The 20,504-nt window shown below is 38.7% G+C and overlaps 1 protein-coding gene across 8 annotated transcripts in view; it reads left to right on the top strand.

The window, feature by feature from the left end:
• The first annotated feature begins 683 nt into the window (after nt 1-683).
• FUBP1 (far upstream element binding protein 1) overlaps nt 684-20,504 on the top strand; it is a 40,877-nt gene continuing 21,056 nt past the window's right edge. For 6 of the 8 annotated variants that reach the window (XR_004052261.1, XR_004052259.1, XR_004052257.1 and 3 more), the window contains exons 1-11: nt 684-988; nt 9,528-9,618; nt 11,335-11,373; nt 11,856-11,895; nt 12,424-12,476; nt 12,567-12,638; nt 12,772-12,829; nt 14,328-14,490; nt 14,591-14,689; nt 14,814-14,915; nt 15,209-15,311. Coding sequence is in view for 3 of the 8 variants with exons in the window: in XM_010380661.2 (XP_010378963.1) it covers nt 869-988; nt 9,528-9,618; nt 11,335-11,373; nt 11,856-11,895; nt 12,424-12,476; nt 12,567-12,638; nt 12,772-12,829; nt 14,328-14,490; nt 14,591-14,689; nt 14,814-14,915; nt 15,209-15,311 (940 nt within the window). In the remaining 5 variants the exon portion in view is untranslated. Of the gene's footprint in view, nt 989-9,527; nt 9,619-10,441; nt 10,505-11,334; nt 11,374-11,855; nt 11,896-12,423; nt 12,477-12,566; nt 12,639-12,771; nt 12,830-14,327; nt 14,491-14,590; nt 14,690-14,813; nt 14,916-15,208; nt 15,312-20,504 lie in introns of all 8 variants that reach the window. The other 2 variants (XM_010380659.2, XM_030913687.1) reach the window with 2 other exon arrangements.

The raw sequence follows: 20,504 nt of genomic DNA, 5'->3' as shown, positions 1-20,504 counted from the left end.
TAACAAAAATGGCCATGGACACGTACAAATACTAGGTTACTAAATCTGGCTAACTCTGAACTTTAAGAACAATCACGTTTTTGGATAAAGAAAAGGCAGCCATATTTTTAGAGCCTCATCTACATTATTTTAAACAAAAACTTAAAATATGGTCGAGAACTAACAGGCTTCCAGCCTGAATTCAACACCCCCCTCGTGATAAAACTCAAAAATCTGACAGCCTGGAAGTAAAATACAGGGACACTTTACTACCCTGAAAATCATGCTGGGTTCCCGCTAGGCCGGGTAGACGTTTTCGGGAGCATCACCGCGCGGCGTCTCGGACGCGCTTCTCCAGGCGCCCTCCGAGCGGCAGCGCTCTCGAGACACTGTTGCGTCGCCGTCACGCCCGTCGTTGTCACGCCCTTCCCCGCGGACACCGAGAATGACCCATGGCGGAAAATTCTACCGCACTACCTCCCTGAGGCAGCGACCGGTAAGAAACAACCTTTTCTTCAGGATTCCCACCACCCAATCCCACTTGCTGTCAACTGGCCACTGTCACCCACCAACCTGCAGGAACAATTACCCAGCCTCACCGCAAGAACGCGCGGAGAGGAGGCGCCAAAAGAAACCCTATTCTCGCGAAATCTTAAACTTAATTCTCGCGACGTCTCTGTTTCTGTCGTTCTTTTTCAGCCCTAGCCCCACACTAGCGCGTTGCCTCGGAAACATCGCGAGATTTCCTTCCTTCAGTCTCCACCCCTTTACGGCACGATGGTCGCGCAAGAATGTGATACAGCTTCGACGGCCGCCATTTTCTTTCTTTCTTAGCTGTTAGCTGAGAGGCAGTCTCTGAACGGGCGGCAGCGGCTAGCGTAGTGTAACCATGGCAGACTATTCAACAGTGCCTCCACCCTCTTCTGGCTCAGCTGGTGGCGGTGGTGGCGGCGGTGGTGGTGGAGGGGTTAACGACGCTTTCAAAGATGCACTGCAGAGAGCCCGGCAGGTAAGTGTGGACCGCGCGGCGGAATCCCGAAAGCTCACGGTAATTGGCCGCTGACTGGGTAGGCCGCTACCCTTTAGCGCATGAGGAAGAGGAAAGAGGTGTCCTTCCGGGCTGAAATGTGAAGAGACACGTTTCCCCTTGTTGGTAATAAAGGTTAGAGACCAGAACTCAGTTTTGTGTTTTTGGTGTGTAATCTACTTAGAACCCCGACGCGTGCTACGCAAAGAAGGCCTGAAGTCTTTCTCCCGCTTCTGCGGCACTCGTGTGTCGCCAGCGAGCTAGCTTAGCCTCCCCTTTTCCTCAAGATGAAGATCCTCTTCCAGGGGATAAAGCGCAGGTAGTTTCACACAATTTAATGGAAGGTTCTGGTAATCAGTTTGGGAAAGAACTAGGGTCGGTCTCCTGGAGCCATAGCAAGGGAAGGGATTTGTCGTTAAAGTAGCCTTTACAGCTCATTTCCGTTTCCTCGCAATTAAAACCGCTTTCGGTACCTTTCACCTTCACACCTCTACAAGGAAGGGACTTGAAAGCAGTCTTTTTCTGGGCGGGATTTACGCGTCAGTCTGTTCTAACAGTCAGTCCCCCCATATTTCTCAAAATGGCCTCAGGCTCATTATACCAGAGGTTTCAATTTGAATCTGCCTCTCTGTTAAGAGTCGTAAACTGACCAGACCTCTTTGTATTACGTAGTGCGTACATTTGCCCTGAAGACACCACTTTCCCAGACGAAAGCTGTTAAAATAGTGCGAGTATTCCAGGAAAATAGAAGATTTCTTAATTTGAACTTTACATTTTTAGATAGTCCCCTAATATGTTTAAAATTTCAAAATGTATGGTGTTGGTATGGATTTGCGTGTAAGCAAAAGAATTCTATTCTCTATGACACTATGTATATTGTACTAGGTGCTGGACATTTTTTACTAGTGTTAAGCTAATGGTAATTAGAAACCAGTGTTGTGCTGTGTTTTCATTGCATTAGGAGTTCACTTAACTTTTTACCGGTACAGTTAAAGGAACATTGAGTCAAAATCAGAATTCATAAAATCCGTTGTAATATGTCTAATGTGAACACATTATAAACATGTACCTGCACTTGTTTATAACCAGAAATATTAGGAGTAGTCAACAAAAGGTTATCATTAATATTAGTTTTGCGGTTTTTTCACGTAATTTAAGAAATTCTGAACATGTTTAGCAACAAGCATTTGTATAACTATGACTAACACTGTTAGCGCGTTTTATTAGATTGATTTGTAAAACTTAACTATTGTGTTTATTGGAACCAACTATTTTATTTTACCAGCACATTGGATTACTTAGTATCAAACACTGTAGGCAGATACTGGAGTTTTGTTTTGTTTTGTTTGAGACGGAGTCTCCCTCTATCTTCTCTATCGCCCAGGCTGGATTGCAGTGGCTTGGCGCCATCTCGTCCCACTGCAACCTCCGCTTCCGGCTTCAAGCAATTCTCCTGCCTCAGCCTCCCGAGTGGCTTGGATTACATGCGCCCGCCACCGTTCCCGGCTAATTTTTTGTATTTTTTTTTTTTTTTAAGTAGAGACAGGGTTTCACCATGCTGGCCAGGCTGGTCTCGAACTCCTGAGCTCGTGATCCGCCCGCCTCGGCCTCCCAAAGTGCTGCGATTACAGCAGTGAGCCTGGCCTTGTTTTTTTTTTTGTTTGTTTGTTTGTTTAAATGCATGAATTGTTTCCTATTAAGAAGCTATGATATAGTTCCGTGACCAAATGCAGATGAACAGGATTATCTGATTAATTGATTAACGAGAGCAGACAAAATACGGATATTTAATTCATCCGCTCATTTTATAAGTGTTTACAGAGTTTCTACTATGAGGCAGTCACCTTGTACAGGACACAAGTTGGGAGGGGATGCCCAGCTTCCTAAGTAAAGGAGTGATACTTGAGCAAGGCATTATAGAATGAATGAGAGTTTGGCCAGTAGGGAAAAGAAGCAGCCTGCGCAGAGGTATGGGACGTGGGGGAATGACAAGAACCCAGAATTGAAGTCACTAGAAGATGGTGGTGGGAGGACGTGAAATGAGGCAAGGAGAGGTACAAGGGGATCCAGATACTGGAAGACTTTGTGTTGCAATGCTTTAATGAAAAATTGGATTTCGGGCCGGGTTCGGTGGCTCACGCCTGTAATCCCAGCACTTTGGGAGGCTGAGGCAGACAGATCACTTGAAGTCAGAGTTTAAGACCAGCCTGGCCAACATGGTGAAACCCTATCTCTACAAAAAATACAAAAGGTAGCCGGGCTTGGTGGCCTGTACCTGTAGTCCCAGCTACTTGGGAGGCTGAGGCTCAAGAATCGCCTGAACCTGGGAAGTAGAGGTAGCAGTGAGTGGAGATCACGCTGCTGCACTCCAGTCTGGGCATAGAGCAAGAGACCCTGTCTCAAAAAAAAAAAAAAAATAGATTTTTATTATTAGGCTAAGCCATAATTTCTTTCTACTTTTTAAAATACAGAAATTGTCATCAAACTGAAATTTATTGTCTTACATGCTAATGGATCAGTTGTCCTGATGTCTTTACTGTAATGATCTCTTTATGAAAATGATCTTAAATCTGAGATTCCTAACTTTAGCTTTTAACTGGAATTACCCATTACATTTGGTGATGTCTTTAAATGTCAGTTGTAGCTGTTAGTGTGATAATATGTGTGGAATATACAGAAGGGTACTTAGACAGAAGTTAGGTTAATATCTGAACTACTTCCTCCTTGTGTATTTAAGAGAATATTGACTTATGTTTCTAGAATCCTCAACTAACTCTAAGTTTATTTTCTTTGTCTAGAATACTATGCTGTTTTTGTTTTTGGAAGGAAGAGATATAAGAACAGTTTCCTGCTCTCAAGGAGCTTCAAAGGCTGTACCAGTGGGGATGCCATTGGTATATTTAGCTGGATAGTTGTTATTCAGAAAAGCAGGATGAGTTAACATTACTTGGTAATGTCAGTAATGTTAACTCTAGCTGGTTGTTGACATCTGGTCATTTAGTTGCCAATCCTTTTTTTTTTTTTTTTTCTAGCTTATTTTTATGTGAAAGTTTTAGATTTTTATAGTATTCTGAGCTCAATTCAACACAGGGACACCAGGTTGCTGCTTTCGTTCAGGGTTTCCAGACTGTGTACTTAAGAAATTTATTTTTGTGTATTTCAAGCTGTAACTCCAGAGATTGGGATTGTTTGATTGGGTCCTTAGCAGTGGTACTAATAGCAACTTCTGTCTCTAGAACATTGGAAAATTAAAATGTATTTATCTACCGTTTTTTCCCTTGAGGTTATATGAAGGTAGAAATGAATCAGACTAGATGATTAGCTAAGCAAAACTGTTAACCCTCATCCCTTCCCCTCTAGACAACTAGGAAATTAGTCATTATGTATTCGATCCTTCTTGCAGTCTCTTCTCTGACAATTATAAAAGTGATTCAGGCTGCATAATGTTGTTTGAATGAAATGAAAATATAGACTAGAGCTGTTTTTTTGTTTTTATTACCATCAGTCTGTTCAGTGAAAACTAACATTTGAGCATGATTCTTTTTTAAAATCATTTTGTGACAGTTTAGCAAGGCTTGACTGATAAGAAAATTACAGTATGGTAATATTTCTAGCGTGTATGTTTCTTCACATGTCTGGTATGTGGGAACTACTAACTCCATCAGGACCTTGCCTGTAGGAGGTACTCAGCATTTACTGAAATAAATCAATAAACATTTTTGATGAATTAAAGTACAAGTCAGACCTCTGTGTCTGTGGGCTCTGCACCTGCAAATTCAGCCAACTCTGGATCAAAAATATTAGAAAAATGGAATAACGGTCCAACAATACAAGTAATACGAATGAAAACAATACAACTATGTACCTTGTATTAGGTATTATGAGTAATTTAGAGATGCTTTAAGTATACCAAAGGATTTGCGTAGGTTATATGCAGATACTGTACCATTTTATGTAAGGAACTTGAGCATCTGTGGATTTTGGTATTTGCATGGTTCCTGGAACCAATCCCCCAGGGACACTGAGGGACTATAGTTGGTCATACTACCTGATTTTAGAGATTTTCTCGATCTCCTGACCTTGTGATCTGCCCCCCTCGACCTCCCAAAGTGCTGGGATTACAGGTGTGAGCCACCGTGCCCAGCCTGATTTTAGAGATTTTCTGATCCTCAGAAGTTAATTAAGTAAACTACAGTAGTCTGTTCTTAACCTCGGAGGATACATTCCAAGAACCTCAGTGAATATCTGAAACCACAGATAGTATTGCATCCCATATATACACGGTAATATTTTTTCCTATACCTATGTATCTATAAAGTTTAAATTCTAAATTAAACATAGTATTAACAATAATAATAAATTAGAAAAAGACTGGGCATAATGGTTCACGCCTGTAATCTTAACACTTAATTTTAACTATGACGTTGTCTTGAAAAAGAAATCAGCCAGCCAAGGTGGCTCATGTCTGTAATCCTAGTGTTTTGAGAAGCCCAGTCAGGAAGCTTGCTTGAACCCAGGAGTCCGAGACCACCCTAGGCAACATGGTGAAACCTTGTTTCTATAAAAAAATACCAAAAAATTAGCCAGACATGGTGGTGCATGCATGTAGTACCAGCTACCCAGGAGGCTGAGGTGGGAGGAGTGCTTGAACTTGGGAGGTCAAGTTTACAATGTTGACAACGTTGGGTCCTTTACGTAGTTGCATAAGTGAGCCATGATCATGCCACTGCACTACAGCCTTGGGCAACAGCCTGACCCTGTCTCAAAATGTTAATTTAGTTTAAAAAATGAAATAGAACAATTACAACAATACACTGTATTACTGACAAGAGGGCAAATTTTTAAAAAACCAATATGCTGTAATAAGTTATATGAATAAGGGGATCCTCCCCTACCCCAGAATATCTGATTGTACTATACCGTAGGTAACTGAAACCGTGGAAAGCAAAAACTGAAGATACTGTGTCTTAAGTTTCTTTTCAACTCCCAAATTCTTGGATTTCTCACGTCTTGCTTCCTCAGTAGAGGTGAGAAATGCTAAAACAGTGAAAACAGGAAAAATAACTTACTCATTCAAGAAGTCGATTATGGTCCAGATGGAAAACTTGAATTATTTTTGTAAAACTGAAATAAAGTAGCCAGGCACCAGTGGCTCACGCCTGTAATCTCAGCACTTTGGGAGGCTGAGATTCTTGAGGTCAGGAATTCAAGACCAGCCTGGCCTGTCTTTACTAAAAATACAAAAATTAGTCAGGCATGGTGGCGGGCACCTGTAGTCCTAGCTACTCGGGAGACTGAGGCGGGAGAATCACTTGAACTTGGGGTGCAGACATTGCAGTGAGCCCAGATCATGCCACTACATTCCAGCCTGGGCAACATTGTGAGACTCCATCTCAAAAAATATAATAATAAGTAAAGTAAAAAGTTTCCCATACTTGATAAATGTCTAATAAAAATTGAATATGTTCCAGTACTCTGAAAAAGGAGTTGAATGTAGTTGGAGGTTGGTTTTTAGGAATTGTTTTTCTTAAATTAATTATCCTTGTAGTCACCTAGGAATTGTATATTTTCTGTTGATCTTAGAAAATTGATCAAATCTATAGTTCATTTTGTTTTTTCAATTTTTTTTTTTAAAGAGATGGGGTCTTACTGTATTAACGTTGAACTCCTGGCCTCAACCAGGTCTCCCACCTCAGCTTCTGAAGTAACTAGGACTGCAGGTGCCACTGAGCCAGGCTCCTTTATTGGTATTTTTATTTAAAAGCTTTTCTCTAATGTCTTTGTAACAGTTCTCAATTTTTGAAATGGTGTTACTCGTTCTTTAGAGTAAACTGTCAACTTTCATTTTCTTTCTTTTTTTTTTTTTTTCTTTTTTGAGATGAAGTCTCGCTCTGTCACCCAGGCTGGAGTGTAGTGGCGGGATCTTGGCTCACTGCGACCTCCACCTCCAAGGTTCAGGTGATTCTCCTGCCTCAGCCTCCAGAGTAGCTGGAATTAACAGGCACGTGCCACCGTGCCCAGCTAAGTTTTTTTTTTTTTGTATTTTTAGTAGAGATGGGGTTTTACCATGTTGGTCAGGCTGGTCTCGAACTCCAGACGTCAGGTGATCCACCCACCTCAGCCTCCCAAAGTGCTGGGATTACAGGCATGAGCAACAGCGCCCAGCCTCAACTTTTATTTTCATTTGGTTAGTTTATGAACTATTCAGTTGTATAAATGTCTTTTCTCTGTATAGAAGTTTCTTGGAGTTCAAGGAGTGCTACTTTGCAAACTCATAGAGTATTTATAAAAGCTAACTGCAGAAGGTGTTCATAGGCTAAACCGTTTCCTATTCTTGGTAGCACCATTTTCTCTGACCTGAAATACTTTCCTTCTACTATTAGTGTCTGTCAGTGCCCAGCAGTGTGTTTACTTTCCTGAGGAACAATTCAGATGCTAAGTGCTTTAAGACCTAAGGGTGGAAAAGCAGTGTTTTCAGGCATTATTAGGAAAAGAAGATTTAAATTAGACACCCAGAAACAAAAACAGGTTTGTAATTGATAAAGTGAAAGATGGTTAAAGAAGGTTAGATTGACCAAAGGTAGAGTTTACCTTTTTTTTTTTTTTTTTTTTTTTTTTTTGAGACAGTGTCTCATGCCGTTGCCGAGGCTGGAGTGCAGTGACGTGATCTTGGCTCACTGCAACCTCCACTTGGGTTCAAACAGTTCTCCCGCCTGAGCCTCCTGAGTAGCTGCAAGGCATGTGTCACCACGCTCAGCCATTTTTTGTGTGTTTTTAGTGTAGACTGGGTTTCTCCATGTTGGTCAGGCTGGTCTCGAACTCTTGACCTCAGGTGATCTGCCTGCCTTTCTCCCAAAATGCTGGGATTATGGGCGTGAGCCACTGTTTCCGGCTGAGAGTGTACCTTTTTTTAATCGAGCAATCTAGTACTTGATCCTAATATTCTTTGTGGTGGGTGTTTGCATTTTTAGATGAAGAAAAGGGAAATCTAGAAGTACTAGGAAATACAGTTGGTATATGGGAACTGATACATAATTAGACTTAAGCGATCCATGTTGAATTTATGACTTAAGCACTTAACTGTAACTTTACCCTCTCCAGTTGTCTGATGATAATCAAAACTTGAAGCAGTTATCCATATTGGGATCTCTTTGGGGAATCCCAGTCACCAAAAGTTAGGTTTTCTTTAATATTTTTTCATGGAAGGTTTCAAATATACTCAAATTTGAAAGAATTATGTAATAAATTCTCATGAGCCCATCACACATCTTCAATAATGAATGTGCAGCATTGCAGTGTGGAGCTTGGCCTATTGCTGACCACTCATCAATGTGGCAGAACCACTCCGTGATTCCCCATGGAAATGGGAACTACTTCAGTTCTCTTTTTACAGAAAAATTCAATAAATATCTACTGATCGTGCCCTACTTGTGACTTGAAGCCAGGTTGTTGTTGTTGTTGTTCTTTCTTTCTTTTTTTTTTTTTTTTTTTTTTTTTTTAACAGTCTTGCTCTGTTACCCAAGCTACAGTGCATTGGCATGATACCAGTACACTGCAACCTCCAGCTTCTGGGTTCAAGTGATTCTCTTGCCTCAGCCTCCCGAGTAGCTGGGACTATGGGCATGCACCACAACACCTGGCTAATTTTTGTATATAGTAGAGATAGGGTTTCATCATGTTGCCCAGGCTGCTCTCGAACTCCTGAGCTCAAGCAGTCTACCCACCTCCACCTCCCAAAGTATTAAGATTACAGGCATGAGCCACCATGCCAGCAAAGCTGGGTATTTCTTAAATTTGTTCAGTCAGGTGCAAGAAATTATTTGCCCTACTCTGAAAGTTAAAAATATTCTAAGAGAATTATGGTTTCACAGCTGAGGTTTTTTAAGACTTGAGCTCCCGGGACTCCTGCATATATCCTTAGAACAACATTGTCCAGTAGAAGTACAATGTGAGCCACGTTTTGTTTAACCTGGCATATCCAAAATACTACCCCTTTTGCATGTGCTTAAAAAAAAAATTAAGATGATTTATATTCCAGGTTTTCAATATTCAGTGAGTAATTTTACACTTAGAGCAAGTGTCATTTCAGACTAGTCACATTTCGAGTACTCAGTAACCACATATGGACTAGTGGCTACCTTACTAGATAGCATAGCCTTTGGGTCCCACAAAGTGTTCACATTCTCTGTTTACACACATCTTTTGAAGTGTCATGAGAGAGAGCCAGATAGGATCCAGATTTTCTTTAAATCTGTTTGGTCTGTCTTACGGATTCCTAGTTGATTACTTCTTTGTTGCTGCTTATAGGGATGTATCGGAAGCTTAATAATCTCAAGATTATTATGTTAACTGCCTGAAGTATTAATTTTAGCAATAAATTGAAGTATAATTTTAATTTTTCAAGTAAATTTTCTTATGCGATACTAAATATTTCATATATACATGTATTAGAAGTAAATGGGAATTTAGTAATGAATAGTATATAATAGTTTGTGATGGTATTTTTCTGGTTTTTTTTTAGATTGCAGCAAAAATTGGAGGTGATGCTGGGACATCACTGAATTCAAATGACTATGGTTATGGGGGACAAAAAAGACCTTTAGAAGATGGAGGTAAGTTATACTCATACGTATTTTAAATTGTTTTTCAGAGTATTTAGTTGAAGTGGTTCTCAGTATTTTTTTGTTATTCTATTGAGACATTACTTTTATTATAAGGTGGTTAAAATTGTAAGGTGTATATTGGCCTAAAGGGGGGAGGAGACCTAGACAAGGTAAGTAAAATTTGAGTCAACTAGAAAGTTTTGTCTTACTAGAAAACAGTTTATTTTCCCTCTTTTAGGATTGTGCCAGATTGAAAGTTTGCACAGACGTACTTGTTAATAATATTAAAAAATATATATATAAATTGCTTAGAAGACACTTCACTGGTTTTACTCATACGTGAATGGATTTTAATATGCTGTGTTTTCGTCATTTTTCTATTTGCAATTGCACTTTAAAGGTCGAAATTCGTATTGTTTGCTACTCTAGTGTGTTGCAGGTTATACCGTTTTTTTTAATGTTCTTTGCTTTTAGTACTTTTGTGTTTCACGTTTAGCCTTAAACCTATGGATTAAAACAGTGGGTTCACAGTGCTTTGTAGTTTTAAAAATCATAATCATTGAAGCTTCTGAACTTAGAAGTCTGCATGTATTTTTTGTTTTAGGTTTGATGTATGAGTTTTGATACATTTTCTTTTTACCCTTTTTTTTAAAGGAAGGATTCTCACTGAGGCTATAGAATGTATTTGTAGCTTTTGACCAGGAGAACTTGGTTTCCTTTTATTTAAGTGTCTTTCATATTTATAGTGAGGTTTTTAATATACAAAAAAAAAAAATGAGCTAATGATGCTTCAGATGTTGTATGTAATGTATTCTTTTTATTTTATGTGTAGATGGCTCTTGGACAAGTCCGAGCAGTACAACACACTGGGAGGGAATGCCCTCTCCTTTTAAAGGCAGGAATTTTTATTTATTACCTGTGTTCAGTATGTAAACGTGAAATAAACCAGTGGATTCTTAAATGGACACAAATATTTCTTGGATTATGTGTCTGAATTTTTGCTGCAGAACATTCTGATGGTTAATCATTTAAGTTTGAAGGGGGGAGGAGAATGTAGTACTTTGAGCTATAGGTTGTCTGTTCCAAGGTATGCATTGTATTCATCTGTGTAATGGATTTAGATGAAGGTAGTCATGTAGTTGCTTTGAGATTTTTTTTTTTTTTTTTTTTTTTTGCTAAAGTTTTATGCAGTGAAATGTTTGTTTATAAATAATAGAACAGTTTAAGTTGAGATTGCCTTGTAATGTTGTGGGGTTTTTTTTTTTTTTTTTAATTTTTTGGGGCATAGCTTTGTGGTCACTGTCAGATACACTCAACTTTTAATATGTCAGATTTTTGTAGTTTGATACGCTTTTTTCCCCCCAGTCTTCAGTTCCTGAGGTGGAAGCATCATTAGCCTTTAGCATGTGATATTTTGCTAGTAATGGACCTAAAGTACTTTGTCTTGTATCATTCTAATGTGCTTAACATACATTAAGGTCAGTGATTTGTTAAGAATCAGATAACTATTTTAATGTCTGTGCATCTTTTGAATGTGAAGAGAATGAAGTATAGTTTCTTTTTTAGATTACTGAGTTTGGGTTGAATTTTGGCAGTTTTGGTTCAAATGATAAACCATACCTTCAGATATTTCAATAAATATTTATATTGTTATTTATTCTTGTTTGGGAGGGGAGAAGCTTTGTACTTAATTGGCAGAAAATTAAAAGACACTTAATTTTGCAGATCAACCAGATGCTAAGAAAGTTGCCCCTCAAAATGATTGTAAGTATTCCTTTTAAACTGGGTCAAAAGCTGTATTAAGATTTTGTTCATATTATCGAGTATCTTTGAAGTTAATTGGTTTATGAGTATTTTGGATCAGCTAGCCTGAATTTCTTTATAAATACGTACCTTTTCCTCCTATTTTACAATCTGTCCCATTAATTGTGGCCAGGTATATGTAAGGATTGGTTGCCGAATTATTTTACATATTTAACAACTCCAATTCTTGATCTATGCTTGTACAACTTGAAAAAGGAAATTATATTGTTGTGTGCCATTGCTAATACAATGTCTTCCCTTTCATTGGCTCTCTTGCCCCATCAGTGCCAATATAAATATTCTGTATAAAATTTGACTCTCTTCAAGGTGTTGTCTGTGCATTAGGGAAAGATTTTTGAATGTTTGATGTGATTTTGTTGTTAAATACATAAGTAACTTTAAATTTTGAATTTTCGTTTTATTTTTATTTAATTTTTTGATAGCTTTTGGGACACAGTTACCACCGATGCATCAGCAGCAAAGGTATAGTCACAAACTTTTCAAAAAGTACTCTGCAAGTTTTGGTTGAGCTGCATGTAAAAGCACAACCACATTGGTGTATATTGAATATGTGTCTGTGTATTTTTTGGTGTACCTAGTTCATATCACTCACCTTGGGAAGGTACCATAAAGTGATGATTTTTCTTTTGAGTGAGAAAAATTTGTGATTTGGAGAGATAGATGAAATTAGCCACAGTTTAGAAGAACAGGGGTGAATTAGAGTAACTGTTAAGATGACATTCTCTGAACTCCACTCCAACTCCTTTACAGTTCATGCCTTCAGACTGTTCCATTGATCATCCCTTCTTCACTTGATGTATCATCTTAAAATTCTTAATTTAGCTACTCAAATAATAAGACCATATTTTTTGACATGAGTCTGAGCATAGAACCTTAGTTTAAGCCATTGGGAGACATTAGACTTCCATTTTTATTAATAGATTATCTTTTATTTGTAAACAAAGTATCTTTCATTGAAGGAAAAAATGGTACTTACTTGTTACTTTTTAGCAGATCTGTAATGACAGAAGAATACAAAGTTCCAGATGGAATGGTTGGATTTAGTAAGTAACTTGATTTTTAAAGTTTTGAAAACATGATCAAAACATACTTTAGAATCTTTCAACCAAAAAAACTTTTTTTTTTCTAACTAGTAATTGGCAGAGGAGGTGAACAGATCTCACGCATACAACAGGAATCTGGATGCAAAATACAGATAGCTCCTGGTAATGTTACATTCTCTTGGTATTTTCAGAGTGACTAGAAAAGTAGCTTTTTTTTTTCTTTTAGGTTTCTAGTGCTAATAATGCTACTTTTAATCTTTTGACCTGAAGTTCTATTTTTTGTTTTAAATTGTAGACAGTGGTGGCCTTCCAGAAAGGTCCTGTATGTTAACTGGAACACCTGAATCTGTCCAGTAAGTTTGAAAATCTTAAAAATCGACTTAAAGTAACAACAGTAAAACTCTTTGAATTTTCTCTCTGCTCTTTGTTACTGCTTTATTTTACACTATTGTTTCGTTGCCTCCTTCCCTCCCAAGTCCTCTGACTCCTTTGAAGTTTATGCCTCATGCCTTTCTCAATTAGGGTTCATCATCTGAATCATTAAACACAAAATGGTTAAAACAACTTCATATCTACTCCAATCTCTACTTGTAAAGCGAAGTGTAGCCTGGAGAAGAATACGCAGTAATGTTGACTGGTGACACCTAAAACTCATAGACATTAAGCTCAAATGAACTGTTGTATTGCCTGCATTTCCCTAGTTCCATTCACTTTTCCATTCCTCTCCAAGGCTCTTTAATACTGTATTTCCCCATCTCCAAATCTTCAGCATCTAACCCCACCTCTCTCCCACTTAAGTTTACTGAGAAAATGGAAACAGATGATAAGAAGCTTTTCTTTTCCCCTACCACTAAACCTACCAGCCTTCAGTTTTTTTCTCTGTTCACATAGTACTCAGGTAATTGCTTTTCTTTGTGTTCATGTGCCTAAAGCCAGCCCTTTCTTCCTATTGAAGGTTCAGCAACCTGCAGTTGTACTTTCTTCTGTATTACTAGTTCCCTCTCTTTACTAGATTTTTCTTTTCTTTTTTTTGAGACGAAGTCTCACTCTGTTGCCAGGCTGGAGTGCCGGGGCACGGTCTCGGCTCACTGCAACCTCCGCCTCCCGAGTTCAAAGGATTCTCCTGCCTCAGCCTCCCAAGTAGCTGGGACTACAGGTGCATGCCACCACACCCAGCTAATTTTTGTATTTTTTTAGTAGAGACAGGGTTTCACCATGTTGACCAGGATGGTCTCAATCTCTTGACTTTGTGATCCACCCGCCTCGGCCTCCCAAAGTCCTGGGATTATAGGCATGAGCCACTGCCCCCAGCCTGATTTTCTTTATAGCACTTTCCAAATAATGCGTTACTCATTTGACATGTTATTTTTACTTATTTTAATGAAACGAAGCCACTCCAGCAGGAACCCTGTCTCTTTGAGTGTTATTACCCCATTGCCTAAAATAGCACTTGCACATGGTTGATATTTAAGTATTTGTTGAATGAATAATTGTAGCATATGAGTAAGCAAAATGGTAGCGTAAAAATGTAAATAAATAAATCATTTAGTTCTTGGAAGAATCAGTTTAATTCTGAGATAACTTTAGCATTAGAGTTCTTTCTTGGAAATTTTGGACTATTCTTAAAAATAAAAATTGTGTATCTAGAAAATTTATTGCATAATCTCTCAATCTTTGACCCTTGATGGCATTTTCTTTCAGTTAAAAGTAAAAACATTGTTAAAGTTAGCATTAAGACACCTAATCTTGAATTGGGTAGGAGGAGTACTTGGTTACATTGTTTTATATTTCTCTATTTGAATAAGCTTGGGTATGCTACAACTTACTATTTAAATATTAATTTGTTAACAGGTCAGCAAAACGGTTACTGGACCAGATTGTTGAAAAAGGAAGACCAGCTCCTGGCTTCCATCATGGCGATGGACCAGGAAACGCAGTTCAAGAAATCATGATTCCTGCTAGCAAGGCAGGATTAGTCATTGGAAAGGGGGGAGAAACTATTAAACAGCTTCAGGTATTGTTATGTTTGTGAAATGGCTACTTTTGGTCTGTTTTGATGCCCATTTTTGTCAGCTGCCTTTTGTTAATATGTATTATTTCTATGATTATAACAGGAACGGGCTGGCGTTAAAATGGTTATGATTCAAGACGGGCCGCAAAACACTGGTGCTGACAAGCCTCTTAGAATTACAGGAGACCCATATAAAGTTCAAGTAAACTTAACTTTATACTTTATAAAGAAAGAGTTTGGGGTGAATGGGTTTGGGCAAAATATGCATGAATAATTAAAATGTTTTGAGACATGCTTTCTAAATTAGCTAACTTTTTCTACTTTAGCAAGCCAAGGAAATGGTGTTAGAGTTAATTCGTGATCAAGGTGGTTTCAGAGAAGTTCGGAATGAGTATGGGTCAAGAATAGGAGGAAATGAAGGGATAGATGTAAGTAAAAATACCCATTCAGAAATGGTTGTATGCTAATTCATAAATAGTAGTGTTTTCTGTTTTGTGTTCAATAGCTCTAACATTGTTATCCTTTTATTTCACCTTTATACTTTAGAATACAGAGTTAGGTATTTTATATCTTGTCACCCTATTTGCTATAAATATAAAATTATATGTACTTTTATGATTTGAGGCAGATTTTCAGGAAATGGTGCTTTTTTTAAAATACTTTTTTTTACTTTAAACCCTGAGAAGCTTGTTTTCTTAATACTTAGTCTTTTTTACATAAGGTCCCCATTCCAAGATTTGCTGTTGGCATTGTAATAGGAAGAAACGGAGAGATGATCAAAAAAATACAAAATGATGCTGGTGTTCGAATTCAGTTTAAGCCAGGTGAGTGCATATAATAATCTTGTAAGTGTTGGCAGCAATGAGTTTTGACATACATTTATTATTATTATTATTATTATTATTATTATTATTATTATTTTAATTTAAGTTCTAGGGTTCATGTGCACAGCGTGCAGGTTTGTTACATATGTATACATGTGCCATATTGGTGTGCTGCACCCATTAACTCGTCATTTACAATGAATATATCTCCTAATGCTATTCCTCTCCACTGTCCCCTCCCCACAATAGGCCCCAGTGTGTGATGTTCCCCTTCCTGTGTCCAAGTGATCTCATTGTTCAGTGTCCACCTATGAGTGAGAACATGTGGTGTTTGGTTTTCTGTTCTTGCGATAGTTTACTGAGAATGATGGTTTCCAGCTGCATCCATGTCCCTACAAAGGACACGAACTCATCCTTTTTTGTGGCTGCATAGTATTCCATGGTGTATATGTGTCACATTTTCTTAATCCAGTCTGTCACTGATGGACATTTGGGTTGATTCCAAGTCTTTGCTATTGTGAATAGTGCTGCAATAAACATACGTGTGCATGTGTCTTCATAGCAGCATGATTTATAATCCTTTGGGTATATACCCAGTAATGGGATGACTGGGTCAAATGGTATTTCTAGTTCTAGATCCTTGAGGTGTTGCCACACTGTTATCCACAATGGTTGAACTAGTTTATAGTCCCACCAACAGTGTAAAATCGTTCCTATTTCTCCACATCCTCTCCAGCCCCTGTTGTTTCCTGATTTTTTAATGATCACCATTCTAACTGGTGTGAGATGGTATCTCATTGTGGTTTTGATTTGCATTTCTCTGATGGCGAGTGGTGATGAGCATTTTCTTGTGTGTCTGTTGGCTGTATGAATGTCTTCTTTTGAGAAGTGTCTGTTCATATCCTTTGCCCACTTTTTGATGGGGTTGTTTGCTTTTTTCTTGTAAATTTGTTTGAGTTCTTTGTAGGTTCCGGATATTAGCCCTTTGTCAGATGAGTAGATTGCAAAAATTTTCTCCCATTCTGTGGGTTGCTTGTTCACTATGATGGTAGTTTCTTTTGCTGTGCAGAAGCTCTTTAGTTTAATTAGATCCCATTTGTCAGTTCTGGCTTTTGTTGCCGTTGCTTTTGGTGTTTTAGACATGAAGTCCTTGCCCATGCCTGTGTCCTAAATGGTATTACCTAGGTTTTCTTCTAGGGTTTTTTTTTTTTTTTTTGAGACGGAGTCTCGCTCTGTCGCCCAGGCTGGAGTGCAGTGGCTGGATCTCAGCTCACTGCAAGCTCCGCCTCCCGGGTTCCCGCCATTCTCCTGCCTCAGCCTCCCGAGTAGCTGGGACTACAGGCGCCAGCCACCTCGCCCGGCTAATTTTTCGTATTTTTAGTAGAGACGGGGTTTCACCGTGTTAGCCAGGATGGTCTCGATCGCCTGACCTCGTGATCCGCCTGTCTCGGCCTCCCAAAGTGCTGGGATTACAGGCTTGAGGCACCGCGCCCAGCCTTCTTCTAGGGTTTTTATGGTTTTAGGTCTTAACATTTAAGTCTCTAATCAATCTTGAATTAATTTTCGTATAAGGAGTAAGGAAAGGATCCAGTTTCAGCTTTCTACTTATGGCCAGCCAATTTTCCCAGCACCATTTATTAAATAGGGAATCCTTTCCCGATTTCTTGTTTTTTCAGGTTTGTCAAAGATCAGATGGCTGTAGATGTGTGGTATTATTTCTGAGGACTCTGTTCTGTTCCATTGGTCTGTACCTCTGTTTTGATACCAGTACCATGCTGTTTTGGTTACTGTAGCCTTGTAGTATAGTTTGAAGTCAGGTAGCGTGATGCCTCCAGCTTTGTTCTTTTGGCTTAGGATTGTCTTGGTAATGCGGGGTCTTTTTTGGTTCCATATGAACTTTAAAGCAGTTTTTTCCAATTGTGTGAAGAAAGTCATTGGTAGCTTAATGGGGATGGCATTGAATCTATAAATGACCTTGGGCAGTATGGCCATTTTCACAATATTGATTCTTCCTATCCATGAGCACGGTGTGTTCTTCCATTTGTTTATGTCCTCTTTTGTTTCACTGAGCAGTAGTTTGTAGTTCTCCTTGAAGAGGTCCTTTACATCCCTTGTAAGTTGTATTCCTAGGTATTTTATTCTCTTTGAAGCTGTTGTGAATGGGAGTTCATTCATGATTTGGCTGTCTGTCTGTTACTGGTGTATAAGAATGCTTGTGATTTTTGCACATTGATTTTGTATCCTGAGACTTTGCCGAAGTTGCTTATCAGCTTGAGGAGATTTTGCGCTGAGACGATGGGGTTTTCTAAATATACAATCATGTCATCTGCAAACAGGGACAATTTGACTTCTTCTTTTCTTAACTGAATACCCTTGATTTCTTTCTCTTGCCTGATTGCCCTAGCCAGAACTTCCAACCCTATGTTGAATAGGAGTGGAGAGAGAGGGCATCCCTGTCTTGTGCCAGTTTTCAAAGGGAATTTTTCCAGTTTTTGCCCATTCAGTATGATATTAGCTGTGGGTTGGTCATAAATTGCTCTTATTATTTTGAGATACATTCCATCAATACCGAATTTATTGAGTTTTTAGCATGAAGGGCTGCTGAATTTTGTCAAACGCCTCTTCTGCATCTGTTGAGATAATCGTGGTTTTTGTCTTTGGTTCTGTTTATATGCTGGATTACGTTCATTGATTTACATATGTTGAACCAGCCTTGCATCCCGGGGATGAAGCCCACTTGATCGTGGTGGATAAGCTTTTTGATGTGCTGCTGAATCCGGTTTGCCAGTATTTTATTGAGGATTTTTGCATCGATATTCATCAGGGATATGGGTCTAAAATTCTCTTTTTTTGTTGTGTCTCTGCCAGGCTCTGGTATCAGGATGATGTTGGCCTCATAAAATGAGTTAGGGAGGATTCCCTCTTTTTCTATTGATTGGAATAGTTTCAGAAGGAATGGTACCAGCTCCTCCTTGTACCTCTGGTAGAATTCGGCTGTGAATCCGTCTGGTCCTGGACTTTTTTTGGTTGGTAGGCTATTAAATATTGCCTCAATTTCAGAGCCTGCTATTGGTCTATTCAGGGATTCAACTTCTTCCTGATTTAGTCTTGGGAGAGTGTAAGTGTCCAGGAAATTATCCGTTTCTTCTAAGTTTTCTAATTTATTTGCGTAGAAGTGTTTATTGTATTCTCTGATGGTAGCTTGTATTTCTGTGGGGTCAGGTGGTGATATCCCCTTTATCATTTTTTATTGCGTCTATTTGATTCTTCTCTCTTTTATTCTTTATTAGTCTTGCTCGCAGTATGTCAGTTTCGTTGATCTTTTCAAAAAACCAGCTCCTGGATTCATTGATTTTTTTGGAGGGTTTTTTTGTGTCTCTATCTCCTTCAGTTCTGCTTTGATTCTAGTTATTTGTTGCCTTCTGCCAGCTTTTGCATGTGTTTGCTCTTGCTTCTCTAGCTCTTTTAATTGTGATGTTAGGGTGTCAATTTTAGATCTTTCCTGCTTTCTCTTGTGGGCATTTAGTGCTATGAATTTCCCTCTACACACGGCTTTAAATGTGTCCCAGAGATTCTGGTATGTTGTGTCTTTGTTCTCATTGGTTTCAAAGAACATCTTTATTTGTGCCTTCATTTCGTTATGTACCCAGTAGTCATTCAGGAGCAGGTTGTTCAGTTTCCATGTAGTTGAGCGGTTTTGATTGAGTTTCTTAGTCCTGAGTTCTAGTTTGATTGCACTGTGGTCTGAGAGACAGTTTGTTCTAATTTCTGTTCTTTTACATTTGCTGAGGAGTGCTTTACTTCCAACTATGGGGTCAATTTTGGAATAAGTGTGATGTGGTGCTGAGAAGAATGTATATTCTGTTGATTTGGGGTGGAGAGTTCTATAGATGTCTATTAGGTCCCCTTGGTGCAGAGTTGAGTTCAATTCCTGGATATCCTTATTAACTTTCTGTCTCGTTGATCTGTCTAATGTTGACAGCGGGGTGTTAAAGTCTCCCGTTGTTATGTGGGAGTCTAAGTCTCTTTGTTAGTCTCTAAGGACTTGCTTTATTAATTTGAGTGCTCCTGTATTGGGTGCGTATATATTTAGGATCGTTAGCTCTTCCTGATGAATTGATCCCTTTACGATTATGTAATGACCATCTTTGTCTCTTTTGATCTTTGATGGTTTAAAGTCTGTTTTATCAGAGACTAGGATTGCAACCCCTGCTTTTTTTCGTTTTCCATTTGCTTCGTAGATCTTCCTCCATCCCTTTATTTTGAGCCTATGTGTATCTCTGCATGTGAGATGGGTCTCCTGAGTACAGCATACTGATGGGTCTTGACTCTTTATCCAATTTGCCAGTCTGTGTCTTTTAATTGGACCATTTAGTCCATTTACATTTAAGGTTAATATTATTATGTGTGAACTTGATCCTGTCATTATGATATTAGCTGGTTATTTTGCTCGTTAGTTGATGCATTTTCTTCCTAGCATCGATGGTCTTTACATTTTGGCATGTTTTTGCAATGGCTGGTACCAGTTGTTCCTTTTCATGTTTACTGCTTCAGGATCTTTTGTAGGGGAGATCTGGTGGTGACAAAATCTCTAAGCATTTGCTTGTCTGTAAAGGATTTTATTTCTCCATCACTTATGAAACTTAGTTTGGCTGGATATGAAATTCTGGGTTGAAAATTATTTTCTTTAAGAATGTTGAATATTGGCCCCCACTCTCTTCTGGCTTGGAGAGTTTCTGCTGAGAGATCCACTGTTAGTCTGATGGACTTCCCTTTGTGGGTTACCCGACCTTTCCCTCTGGCTGCCCTTAACATTTTTTCCTTCATTTCAACTTTGATAAATCTGACAGTTATGTGTCTTGGAGTTGCTCTTCTTGAGGAGTATCTTTGTGGCGTTCTCTGTATTTCCTGAATTTGAATGTTGGCCTGCCTTACTAGGTTGGGGAAGTTCTGGATGATATCCTGCTGAGTGTTTTCCAAGTTGGTTCCATTTTCCCTGTCACTTTCAGGCACACCAATCAGACGCATTTTTGGTCTTTTCACATAATACCATATTTCTTGGAGGCTTTCTTCATTTCTTTTTACTCTTTTTTCTCTACATTTCTCTTTTCACTTCATTTCATTCATTTGATCTTCAATCCCTGATAATCTTTCTTCCAGTTGATTTGAGTCGGTTACTGAAGCTTATGCATT

Source organism: Rhinopithecus roxellana, chromosome 12, assembly GCF_007565055.1.
Source record: "Rhinopithecus roxellana isolate Shanxi Qingling chromosome 12, ASM756505v1, whole genome shotgun sequence".
Lineage (NCBI taxonomy): Eukaryota > Metazoa > Chordata > Mammalia > Primates > Cercopithecidae > Rhinopithecus > Rhinopithecus roxellana.
This window is presented reverse-complemented; position numbering and strand designations above follow the sequence as displayed.